Below are 13,291 nucleotides of genomic sequence, written 5' to 3'. Positions count from 1 at the left end.
GTGCAAGACAATGTACAAAACAGCAAATTGAAAAATGAAAATCATGGAGATGGAAAAGACCTTGAGGGAGAGAGAACCGGTACTCAAAACGGCTGTTGAATAAATGAATGAATTTTGACCTCACCTGCAGTAAGGATGACAGGTGAATTACCCAGACGTACACTAGGTCCATGTTTCTGAACTGTCGTCTGGCCATTTTTTGTTTCCAAGCTAAACAATTCTGGGTATTTTTTTTCCTAGCGTGAAATCCTGGCATCACATGAGATTGGAAATCAGGAGGGTGTCAGCCCCCTCTGCCACTCTGTCATCTGTGGAAAAGTTTCTTCATCTGTAAAATAAGACTGGGCTGGCTGGTCTCTAAGGCAATTTCTACGTGAAGAAATGCTGTGATTCAGCCCTCCCCTTTGGCATCTGGTTTCACTTCTCTAGTCATGAAGTGTGGAAACAAAGTGCAGTAACCAGCCTCTTCCCATCAGACTTAGTTTTCAGGCACATCCTAACTGAACAATTAACCTGCCCTGCAGCTGCCGGGCAGCTGCTGGGACGGCTCTGCCAGTCCCCAGAGGCAGCTCATCGCTGCCATTCTTAGTGGGCTCTGTGCTGTCACTTCTCCAGCCCAGTGACCAAAGAACAGGAGACTTTGTGAGGTCCTGCCCCAGAGTCCAGGCCACCTGGGGCCTGTGAGAGGCAGGCCAGAAGTGTGAAAGCTGTACCGTTGTGCCGGGCCCTGAGGTGGCTTTCTCGAGAAAGCTCTAAGTCTTCAGTCTCACACTAAACAGTCTTAAACTTCAGCATGTCAACTTGCGTTTAATTTTGGTGTGTCCCCTCTTCTCACCAGGGTGAGACTCGCGACTGTCTCTCCTTGTGCCCGCCCTCAGGGCCCTGGCCCCTGTGCCGGGTTAAACTCCGTTTGGCCACCTCACTGCACAGCCACCGCCGCCTCTGAAAGCCTGCGTGGGCGATGTGGCTCCGGTGCCTGAGTGTGCAACGACAGCCGGCACAACAAGTCCCCAGGGGCCATGTCCTCCCCTCACAGACGAAGAAATTCCGCCGCCCAAGGGGACAGCGGGAGCGCTCTGAGGGCCGAGAGCCCATGCCTTTTCAGCAAGCATTTAGTGAGAAGCTACTGTATGCAGAGCACACTTGGTTCTTTTGGATTAAAGCAGAATCTTCCAGTGGATGCTGCAAAACTTCGAGGTCTGCATGTGTCAGCCTGCTCCCCGGGAGGGGTTTTCACAGAGCAAACGTTAGCATTCACAGATATCAGTCATGACAACGATGCTCACAAGTAAAACCTAGTCCCATGTCCCTCTTGTTCACAGATACGAAAACCAAGGCCCTAAGAGACACTGAGACACTGAGAAAACAGTGAGTGAAGACTTCAGGGAAAAGTTTCCTTGGAAGAAACAAGACTTGCCCTTCAGATTTAATAACCGGGAGATACGGTATTAGACAGTAACCTGGTGCCCGTAACTCCTATTTATTCACCTGTCGGCATTCGGCTCCCACCTTGGGAGACGTTTTCTGGCCGCCCCTCACCGAGCCCGCCCGCCTCCACGGCACCGGTCGGGTGCCCTCCGCGCACGCGGAACGGCTTGCACGTTTCTCTCATCGTTTCGGTTTTGAAAAGGATTATAATCGTCTATGATCTGTCTCCACTCACTAGACTATGAGTCCCCTGAGGAAAAAGAAAGCGTGTCTTACTTCCAAAACTTTGCGTCCTGAATACATAATATACCCTAATATTTGTTGAACAAATGAGTGAATAAGTGAACAAATGAATGAATCATCAGCTTGGCCAGGCTTCTTTCTTCGGACGCCTTCAAGAAGGACACATCTAAGAAGCCCGGGAAGCAGCACTGCCAGAGAGAAGGCCCTGGATTTTGTAACTTCCGAAGAAACTTCCCCTTCTAGGGATCGGCACCCTGTGGACGGTCTCCGACTCCGAGCCCGTGTCCCTCCCTCCCGCGGGCCCGCGCGGGCCTGGAACGGCGTCCTTCGCGCGGCGGCCTGCCCAGGAGAGGGCGGCAGAGGCCCGTCCAGCGAGGGAGGGCGCCCCGCTTTCCAGCCGCTGCCCACCCGCCCTCCCGCCCCACCGCGTGAGCACCAGCCCGCGGCAACCCTTGCTGCCGGCCTGAGAGAGCTTCTGCTCCAATTGTGAGGACGAGGAGCCTGGCACGGAGAGGCCCCTCGAGGTCACGTGGTGGCAAATTTAGGCCTATTAGTCCCCCTCATTTCTCAATATTGGGGCCAAGCTGCACAACATTTCCAAGAAGCTCCTAACGTTTTTTTAGCCTAAAAGTAAAACTGATCCAAAGAGATGGGAAATGTCAGATCCCTGGATGCTCAAGCGCCTCCTATTATAAAAGCGCGCGCTCGCTCCACGCCCCTTCCCCTCCTAACCACCACCCTTCCTCCATCCTCCTCTCCCAGCTGGGCTCCTAGACGGTCATGCCCACAGGCCGTGTGCATCCACTCCCAGTCCCCATCTCACAGTCACTGCTAAGTCCACTGCAGTCTGACTTCTGCCAACCCCACTGAAGCTAGCTAGTCATATTAATATTATCCACGACCCAGTTGCAAACCAGTGGAAACCTTTTAGTTTAAACTCATCTCCCCGCTTCCCCTGCCCCTATCACCTTCCCTTCTGCATTAGCAAGTGATCCTCTCAGCCCCATCCTTGTCCCCGCAAGAAACCTGGCAGTCAGTCTACAGTCTACACCCCCCATATAATCCACTCCATTCAGATCACAAGCCCTGTTCCTTCCTCCTTAAGACATCGAGCCTCCCTCTCCTGTTTTCATGCCCCTTCACCCATCAAGCCCTCACCCTGCAGTCAGCTTCTAACCACCATCCACTCATCCATGCAACCATTCAGCAAGTGTGCACTGAGTCGCCACCCTCGCCGGGCACAGCTGCGGGCACTGGCTTTGCGGTGATGCACAAGACTGACCAGGCCTGCTCTCACTGGGGCTCACGGTCCCCAGGACCACAGACAGTAACAAGAAAATAAGCAAACAAGATAATATCAGACAGTGACAGGTGTTGTGAAGAAAACAAAATGGAGTGATATGACAGAATGGCTGGGGGGTGGGGAATTTTTTTAAAGTAACTATTTAAAAATGTTTGGGGGAAGAAGCTACTTCAGTTGGATCCTTAGGAAAGGACTCTCTGAGGCAGTGACAAGCGAGGGCTTCACTGTTCACTGGCTGAATCCTCAGTTTACCAGCCTCCCTTCAAGAGGGGGCCACGTACAAGGTCTGGCTAACAAGATGTCAGTAGGAGTTGGGAGGTGGAGAGGGTGTCCTGGGGAAGCTTTTGCTTCCCTGAAAAGAAAGCCCAGCACACTGGCACAGTCCTTCTCTGGTCCTCCTGCTCCTCCTCTGACTGTGAGGGGAAGGGAGGACACTGCAGAGAGGCAGGTCCGGAACCAACACTAGGAGCCACCCCCTGTGGACTTGCTACATGAGAAAAACACGGCCCATTTGCTTGGCAGGGTTTTCTCCCTCTGTCAGCACAAAGCATCCCAACCTGGACCACTAGTTCCATGAGGTTCTGGGTAAGAGAACCCCAGGCAAAGTTCAAAAGCCCTGAATTGGGGGCCACCTTGGCACTTGTGGGGAGGAGAGAAAAGACTGGTGTGGCTAGAGCCCAGTGAGGTGGGAGGCAAAGGGCAGATGACGTCTGACAGGTGAGGGCCCTGGTGAAGCTCCACGGCCCCAGGAAAGCCACCTGGATTTTGAGTGCATGAAGACCACTAAAGGGTTGTAGGTAGGAGAATAACTTACTGATTTAGGTTTCTTGAAAGATCGTTCTAGCTACACCATGGAGAGTGAGTCAGGGAGGGAGGGAACAGCAGACACTGCTTTGGGACTGACCCAGCGGCTGCTCCCCTTTCCTTTTCTCTTGCTGCCTCCTGCTCTCGAAGCAAGGAAGAAAGAGGTCATGAGAATCTGCGGGCCACCACCATCCTGCTCAGCAGGACAGAAGCACCGAGATACCCTGACTACCCCACGCGACTCCCCACATGGGCTGGCCAACCCGTTCTTACGCGTCGCGTGCCAGTTTCCATGAGGCTTCCCTCGCTCCACAGGCAGACGGGTGCTCTTCCTCCCACCTCCTCCCACTTCATGGCCCTACTTCCATCACAGGTGTATACAACGGTCTTGATGGCGATCGACTCAGTGTGATTGCTCCTTCAGGTACACAAGCATTCGTTCTCTCCACAAATGCACCCTGAGTGCTTGCTATGCTCAGACACTGTGCTAGGAGCTGGGAACTCAACAGTGAACAAGTCTGATTTCTAGATTTGGTCCCTGCCCTGGTGGAGCTTTCAGACTAAAAGGTGAGACATTCAGACAGCTCAGGCTCAGGGAGAAAAGCAGCCCGTCTCCCAGAGCACGAGCCACTGCCCAGCAGGGACGACCCCGCTGCCTCACCCCCAGGACCGAGCACTCTCTCACGCAAAGCAGGTGCGTTAAGACCACGTGTTAAATGTATTCCTTACTCAGGAAGGATTTGAAATATATCTTAAATGAAATGCATTTCTTATTTCTACCAGGAACCTCCCCAAGCATGAGCCACTGCACTCTCACAGTATTAAATCACACTCAAGCAACCTGAAAAACACTCTGCTCCCTCCCAACACTGTTGCAGGCCTCTCCTCCCACGAAAGGTTCCAAGAATGTCTAATATAACACTTCACAACAGAGGCCCTGAGAGATATGTGTTTGGCTGAAGACTTCATTTGGATTTGCTAAACAGGGATACCCCACCGTCCGAGCCACAGCCACTGAAGTGTGATGCTGAAAGGACTTAAAATATTCCACAGCTTATTACGTGCAGTTTTAATAGTTCTCTAAACGGCCCATTTTGTTGCCCTTTCTGCTACTGCAGGTGACGGAAGCTGGGAACAAGACAGCAGAGATAAGGGAAATGAAGATGACACAGCCCCTGCTTCCGTCTGTGTTGCCTGGTGCTTCTGCTGCCTTGGTGAAGCTGGCCAGTGACACACAGGTGAGAGGTCTTTCCTACAGCGGCGCCTGTGAGGTAGGACACACACACACATGCCTCCTCGGCCTGCAAAGGCCTTCATAAGGCCAACTGGTCCATTCTCCTGCCTCTGAGCTGAAAATCAAATGGATGGGCGGCTTGTTCTTAAAAATCCTCAAGAACAAAGTCCACCATCTGAGCCACCCATTAGGCTCGTATTTCACAATATTCATGACCCTGAATGGGTTTTCTATGTCTAATCTCATTCTCTCTGGCCGCCCTTCCAGCCCAGTTCCTCTTGTTGTTGCTTCTACGGAAATAAAAGTTAATCATCACCTGCCCACTCTGTACAGTACCCCAGGAGGTAAGATAAAGAAAAAACAAAAGCCACCTCGCAAGTGTGGACTCTGCCTGTTTCTGTACCACCACGACCAGCTGTGGGCCTCGCGGGATCCCCAGCCCTGTTCGTTCTCTGGTCCTGGCCTGGGAGTGAGGGGCCTGGAGGGACAGGGACTACAGGGGTTGAGGCACATGTGGAAACAGCCCGCTGACCTAGCTGAGAGGCTGCTGCCACGGACAGAGAAACAGGCCTGCTACCTACCGGCTCAGAGCAGGGGCAGAGCAGCCCTCCCATGAAGCATGTCTTCTCCTTCCGAGTGAAATAAAGCAGAGAGAGCAGGAGGAAGGTCTGTTTTTAATGAGTATCTTTAAAAGCCTTTGCCACAGCAGACACAGTCCAAGGCGGCCTGGAACCCACACGTGGCAACAGGGCTCTTTTGCTTCCAGATGACCCTGCGAAACAGAAAGGGTGCTGCTAAATCAGGAGTGTGGCTTTTTCCCACCTCGCATCTAAAAATCCCAAGCTTCGAAATCATTTCAGAAACCCTGCTTGGAAAATGTGCGATGGCCCTCACAGCGGGGCCTGGTTTGACCATGAGGGGGGCAGTAGAGCGCCCAATCCAGAAGCAACTAGGGAGGCTGCCCTCTCTTTCCAGAAGCAGTGGGGAGCCCCTCTGCTCCCACCACCAAGGACACAGGACTAGGCCCCCTGCAGGAGCACTCTGGAATTCTGCAGCGTGAGAGGAGGTCCTGATACAACTGACCGCACCCCCATCTCCCCATCACTCTCTCTCCCCAAGGACTAGTCCCACTTCCATTCTCCTAACCCCGTCACTAGGCTAACCGGCCAGGGTCTCCCTGCCGCAGACATGCTGGCCACACCCTGGGCCTCTCTTCACAGTCCCTAACTCCCCAAAGCGGTGTCAGGAAAACTCGGCACTTGCATGGGACCTCTCTGCGGCGTCTCCATTTGGTTTCTTTCACACCCTGGGCCGAGGAGGTGGTGCTTATTCTCACACGACTAAAGAAGCCTCTGTCTGCAAGCGAGGTTAACACCCACCCGAGGCTGGATTCTTTCTGGTCTCTCTCAACAGCTGAGCATCATGATTTTGCTAATTAAGCTGCTTTCTTCTCCTTAATTAGCTGCATGTGAATCTTGTTGGGAAGTCTTGGATCCGTGAAATAGTCTGGGACAAGAATCAAAAAGAAGAAATCATCTAAACCCAAGGGGGAAAGACTGGGAGGGAGACAGCTTACTCTGCTAAAAAAGTTAGAACGGCTCTGTCTTAGCAGGACTTTTACTGGTGGCCCTGCTTTACGACATGATATAAGATATCACAGCAAATCCCAAGGTCACTGACTCCCCCTGCCCACCCCCCACCCACAGTTCTGAGTCTCTGGCTCAAGCGTTCCCAGGCAGGACAGACCGCTCCTGTCCCCTCCACACCGCCCTGCCCTTTGTCAGCTTGCTGACGCACAGGAAGCCATCGGAGGGCTGAGGGAGTCTCCGGCTTTCTGCTCCCGGCCCATCTCGGGGCCTGAATAAATACCAAGTGTTATTCTTGTCTCAACTGGGCCTGCCAGCTCTCGTCTCTGAGACATCACGCCCTCTCTGAGAATATCCTCTAAGAGGAGAGCCAGGCCCTCGCAGGCTGACGACAGAAGAGGGTTTTTATACTTCCAGCATAATGTGAATCAGAGGCAGCATCTGCTGTGGCAGCAAAGACGTACTGAGACTCAGTTAGAAACAGCTTCAGGCTGTAACTGACTCCCAGGGCTAACAGGACCCAAGAAATCATCCAACTCAGCCCCTTCCCTTTAAATACCATTGACCTTAAGCCATCTCAGGGCAGCAGAGCCCATTAGAATCACCTGGGGAGCCTTTAAAACTATAGATGCCAGGCCCCACCCCGGACTAATAAAATACAAACCTCCAGGGGTGGGCCCGGGCATTGGTATGTTTTAAGAGCTCCCCAGGTGGTTTTAATGTGCAACCAGGGCTGAGAACCATGCTTTAAGATTCCCAGGGAAAGAGCTGCCAGTCTGTTCCCTTGGGGATCTCAAAATTCTTAACAACCCTCACCACGAGGAAGTTCTGCCTCATTTCTTATCTGTCCTCATTTTAAGGAAATGACAATGGAGGAAAGAGCCTTTCGAAAAAAGCTCCCTTGGGAGACCTCGGGAAAGAAGTGCCCCAGACTCTGCAGGGAGAATCCTGGGCTCCTCCAGGTTTAAACTCACAGCAACACTCCTTGCGCTGGTTTATCAAAAGCCCAAAACAGACGCCGCCCTACTCACCTGCAGCAAATTCTTGAATGTTGTCTGGTCTTTTCAAAAACATTTCTCTGGAAAACATCAAGGGATAAGGGGAGAAGGGTCCCGTGCCATCAGGCGGATGGCCCGAGACACCCATGGTGGCTGGCAGAGGGCCAGGGACTCCTGACAGGGACCCCTGCACTCGGGATTTTCCTTCAAGTCAGGATCTGAGGCCGGGAGTGAGACACACTGGAAGTGGCAAGAAGCTGAGGGAATGCTCGCCTCACAAGACAGCTGTGCTGCAGCAGGTGAAGCTTGTCACTCACCCAGCAAACACTGCTCACGACCAGACCACGCCAAGGCCATGCCGCACAACAAGGAGGCTGCTGCCTGGTCCTGGAGGGGCTCCCGTGTCGGGGGTCAGATTTGCGACCCACAACCTCCTGAGGAAGGCTGACCAGGGACTGCCACCGGGCGGGGGAGGGCACAATGCACAAAGCTGAGAAGACGGACTGGGGATGGCTGCTGCCTGCAGCACAGTGGGCGCTGCGACAACACTGGGAAGCCGAAGGTGCCTCAAAGCACGAAGCTCCATGGCCCATCAAGCATGTTCATGAATACTCCCTCACTCTACAACCCTGTGAAACAGCAGTGACTGTGCCCCGTCTTACACGTGAAGGAGCCAAGCTTTCAAAAGGTTAATCATTTATCCAAGTTCATAAAGCAAGCAAATAAAGGAGAGGAGGCCCAGGTCCTGTGGTGCCAAGGCCAGTGCTCGGGGCCACGGCTGCCTTGCCCGCCCAGGGGGCCCCTGCTTCCCAGGCTTCAAGAATTTTGCTTCCCTTATTCTCCTTCAATTCATTTTGAGAATTATTAAGCACAAATTATGTGTAAGTCACTATATGATATGAGGAATTGATTTTAAAAAGATAAACTATAGCCCCACCTCAAAGAAATTAGTCAAGTTAAAGGGAACGAGTAAGTTCCCAAATGTCCAAAAGGCCAGGTGACCTCCAGGAAGTGCTACAAGAGGGTTTTAAGTCACAGTGAGCGGGGAGATCAGAGGGGAGAGGGAGGTGGCCCGGAGCAAGACCCCGACTCCTCACAGAGAAGCTGGCACCCGAGAGCTGAGGGACAAGAGCAGTGCAGACCAGGGGAGCAGCAGGAGCAGAGGCCCAGGCGCTGCAGACGGTGAACGGCTCTAGGGCAGGTTTCCCCAGGGCCCAGAAGGGCGCTCAAGGAGAGCCACGCCCCTGCTCAAGGCTGAGGCCGGTGGAGTGATGGGAGGGGCCCGGTCTGGCTGGAGTAGGGGGCGTGTGCGCGGAAGCGAAGGAGGGCTTACTATGGAGGGGCCATGAAGGCCAAGGAGGGACATTTATACTCCATTCAAAGGACAATGGGAAAGGATAACTAAAGAGTGGGAGAGCCACACAGTGGAATACTAGGCAGCAATGAGAATGGAGGATCCACAAGACACTGCCAAGCAGGAGAAGCCAGGCACAGAAGAGCCCTACTGCAGACTCCCATTTACATAAAGTACAAAAAAGGGAAAACAAATCTGTGCTGTGAGAAGTCAGGATGCTGGCCACCTTTCTGGAGGGAGTGACTGGAAGGGGCCACAAAGGGTCTGAGGTGCCGGTCAAGTTCTAGTTCTTGATCTGGACACTTGTACCATGTGTGTTCTCAGCTTGTGAAAATCCATCCAGTGTAGGATATGCCACTTTTCTGCATTTCATATTTCAACAGAATGTTAAAAAAAGAAAAAAAAAGGCAATATTGTGGATTTGGAGGCTTTTCCAGACAAGGAATGACATGGTCAGTGCTATGGTTTGGGAAGATCCATCAGCCTGGCTGTTTACAAAAACATCAAATGAAGCCTTTCCACAATTTCACTTAGTTATCGTATCTCCAACCTAAAACCTGAGATCTCTGGGTGCCCAAAATAAGTTAGATCCCTACTCCTTCCATTTTTCAGGTCCAAAATTCAACGTATTAAGAGTTCTGTACACTGTATATATGAGCACAGACGAGAGGGCTGTGGCTGAGTGGCCATAAATCATTAGGATCTGGAAACCCCAAGTGGGGAGCTGGCTTCCCAGCAAAAACTGTTTGGGGGCTTCTCATGGCTTGGAATAAATCTAGAGCTGAGACCTGCTGAACAGGTGAGCACAGGCTTGCTGCCCAGGGTTCTGTCCCCTCCTCCCCCTTCCTCTTCTCTCACAGGAAGGGCCATCTGAAGCATCCAGTACAGATGAGGGGCTGATTCTGGTTCATTCTGGCATCGTCCAAAGGAAATAACAATCACGCCAAAAAAAACCCCAAAAGCAAGCCCTCAAACTTCAAACACTTCTCCCCTCCCCACCTCTACCCCAGAAACAGAGAAGCCTAAAAGGGGCCAGGAGGATTTCATGAGGGGAGGTTCAGGGACAGCAAAAGGAAAAGTCTGGTGGCCTACCTGGCATGCGGAGGGGAATGATAAGGAAGGAAAGGGAAGATGACTGGGGCTGTCCTCGCAGACACCCAGCTCCTCCTGGAAACTGTTCCTGGGCAGAGACGTCAGGCCATCCCTGCCATGTGACTAAATAACACCCTCTTCATTCACCACTCTCAAGGGTTCTAATCCTTTTGTTTGTGAACATTGCAAATGGTGATTTGATTCAGGCTTTACCGTCCATTCCCAATCTCCCTGCTGGAATCATTCCTAACTTGGATTGTAAGCTCCCCAGGACAGGAAAGATGTCATCCTTTATTTCCCTTTAGAAGAAAAGGTACAGGCAGTGATGGCCTGATCCCCAGGGGTGACACTGACAGAGGACCTCGAAACCATCTTTTGCCCAAGCCTTACCCCTGGCCCCAAAAAAACCAAACTTCACAAATAGATTTCCATTTTCTCTTTCCCCTTCCCCCATCTGCCCTCTGGGAATCTGCTGCCACTGGAAAAATGGCTAAAAAAATGAAGAACAGTGAGATCTAGGAAAAACAAAGGGGCCTAGAAAAAAAACAGCCCTCCAGGCCTACTTTTGAAAAGACAAAGGAGAGCCCTAGGTCTGGCTCCCCAGCTCCTGTGTGCCTACAGTGCAACACACGGAGAAACCAGGGGTTTGGATCCTAGTTCAGGACCTTGGGGAAGGCATTTCACTCTCCACCTGTAATATAGAAACAATAATAAACTGTCTTTTGGAGAGCTGCTGGGAGGATCAGCAAAAGTGTACCAAGATGCCATACACTCAGCAGGCACTGGGGACACAAACATGGCTCCACCAGCCCAGAGCTTTGGTCCAGAGAGAGCAAAAGAAGATGGACAATGCAATTACAATACAATGTGATAACTGGTAATGCAGAAAACCAACACACCGCCTGGAAGTGGAAGCCATTATTATTTAAATCTTGTCCATTTGTCTGTAGCCAAACAGTATTTGAGAGAGCTCTATTGTTTTCATCCATTTCTGCTCCATGATTTTTTTCCCTAAGTTCTTTGTTTTTCATCCCATTAGGAAAATTTTCCATTTAAGCAAATACCATGCTGAAAGGCAGTGTGGCAGAAGGAAAAACATGCTCCAGGATATAGTGGAAAATGGTCTTCTTTTCCCCTCAACTTACAGGGGAGTGGCTTCCAACCCTTGGAGTCTTTCTACAACAACGTTATCAGGTAGAGAAAGGCCAGACATCTGAATTTTTTTAAGTTCTTCTGATCTTGTTAAACTCCTCTGATGGAGAAAAGCGTTCTACACCCAATGTCTGCCTGCTGAGTTTCTCAATGCCAAATTCCCACTTCCAGGTGTCAGAAGGTATGTATTTATCCCTACAGCCAAAGTAAATGAATATTGGTGGGAGGGTAATAACCTGGTGGTAGAGCACATGCTTAGCATGCTCCAGATCCTGGGTTCAATTCCCAGTACCTCTGTTAAAAAAATTAAAGTGAATGAATATCAATATTTTTGAGAACTTAGAGATAACTGAAGGAAACCTCTAGAGACAAGAAAACCTGGGATGTCACAAACCCCAGCATTGGAAAAATTCAATCTCGGGTTATTTTCTAACCTTCAGACCTTAAAGGAAACAACAAGGAGTGTTTAAAGAAAGAAGAGGCCACTCACACTCGTCTATTCCCAACAAGCTTTGGTAGAAATGTTCACTGTTTGCTCAAGGCCAGTCTGGAAAACCACCTACCTGAAGAAACCACTTATGAGCAACTCCACTTCTTTGTGGGTCCTTAGGTACTTTTCATTAGTAATCCGGGTCTGAATCTGGGGTGGGGGGGGCAAGAGCAAAGGGTCATGCTCCATGAGGAGCCGATTTCAGGGTTCAAGCCCTGGAGGTGTGAAGGGCTTGGGGAAACACCGTGCACATTTAACCCGGGCCTCTTCCCAGCATGTTTGAAAATTCAAGCCCTCTGTCTTCTTACAGATCAACATTCCAAGTTGCCTCCTGCTCATGCTTCAGGGTCACAACTAAGTTCGGGTGGCTACCGTTGGGCAGTTCTTGTTTGCATCTAAATTCATGGATCTGGCAGTCATTTCGCTCCATTTCTCTGGCCCAATCCTGCTTTAGTTCTTTCTGCACTTTCAGGTGCCTGCAGGGCTCTGTTCAGGACCCCAGAATCCCCGGGGTCCGCCGGGGGAGTCCCCCTCCCCAGCCTTCCGCCCCTCTCTCTGGGAACAGGCACCCGAGCCCCTTCCCTCAGGGCGCTTCTCCCTGTCTGGGGCCCTTACCGTGGGGGAGCTGCACTCTGAAGGAGGCGGGGGTCGGGGCCGCACCCACCTTGAAGCCCCGCAGCTGCTCCAGCTGCTCAGGGCTCAGCGCTTCGGGGTCCAGCCCCTGAATCCCGCCCGGCAGGGTCGCCATCTTGTCGCGGTCGTCAAGGCAACGCGCGGCGCGGCCGGTGAGGACCCGCCCCCGGCCTGGCCCCGCCCCCAAGCCCGGCCCTCTCCAGCCGTGGGGCGGGGCCGAGGGAAGCAATATGGAGGCCACTCTGAAGTCGAGGGGTAAGCTCCAAAGGGTCAGTGAATGATCCCCGTCCTCAGATTTGGGGACTGAATTCCCGGCTTGATTGCATATGAAAATAAGCCCCTCTGCTTGACCCCATTCAACATCAAATAGTTTTTTCTTTAGCTCTAGAGCAAAACTGGAGAAGGTATTCCTAAGGCAGTGTCTCCCAGAATCTGGTTCCTGACCCTCTCACTTAAAGCCTAGTAGTAGGGAAAGAGAATCTAGGCCTCTTCTCTTTCCTTTGGCCCAGAAGCCAAATCCCTCCATCTGTCCTGTAGACACTTGACACTGAAGTCTTAGATTCTTAACACAACATGAAACACCCCACAGGATGAAATGAACCATGTTCTCAGACTAAAAATGCTGGAAAGGACCTGGGGACATCCTGCCAGAAGCATCCCCTCTTGGACTGACTTTATTGTATAGATTAACTTGAGCGTCATAAATTCTAAATCATTTCTCTCACTCCCAATTGAGTAGAGGAGGAGGAAGGCAGTTGGTCTTCAAGATGTGTTCTTCTGCTATCTAATTAAGAAGAAAATGTGAGACAGAAAGCCAGAGAGCTGAAAATAGCACCTAGAAAGGGCAGGAGGCTGTTTGACAATACACACAAATGCTGAGTTTCTACACCCCCAGAGATCATGCCCCACAGAGGCCTTCTGAGAGGCCGAGAAGAGAGTCTGAAAGGAGGCTGTTTTTTCAGATTTGTGAACAG

The 13,291-nt window shown here is 51.6% G+C and overlaps 1 protein-coding gene across 1 annotated transcript; it reads right to left on the bottom strand.

The window, feature by feature from the left end:
* Window positions 1-5,668: 5,668 nt before the first annotated feature.
* On the bottom strand, window positions 5,669-12,590 carry RIIAD1 (regulatory subunit of type II PKA R-subunit domain containing 1). The gene is made up of 5 exons (XM_010958543.3): window positions 12,349-12,590; window positions 11,758-11,834; window positions 7,630-7,676; window positions 6,392-6,518; window positions 5,669-5,784 (listed from the first exon to the last, which is right to left on the bottom strand). The coding sequence occupies exons 1-4, from the start codon at window positions 12,430-12,432 to the stop codon at window positions 6,448-6,450; spliced, it is 279 nt and encodes a 92-aa protein (XP_010956845.2). The 5' UTR covers window positions 12,433-12,590; the 3' UTR covers window positions 5,669-5,784; window positions 6,392-6,447.
* Window positions 12,591-13,291: the final 701 nt, after the last annotated feature.

The sequence above is a fragment of the Camelus bactrianus genome, chromosome 21, assembly GCF_048773025.1.
Source record: "Camelus bactrianus isolate YW-2024 breed Bactrian camel chromosome 21, ASM4877302v1, whole genome shotgun sequence".
NCBI classification, from domain to species: domain Eukaryota; kingdom Metazoa; phylum Chordata; class Mammalia; order Artiodactyla; family Camelidae; genus Camelus; species Camelus bactrianus.
Note: the sequence above shows the minus strand (reverse complement) of the source record. Positions and strands in the feature narration are given on the sequence as shown.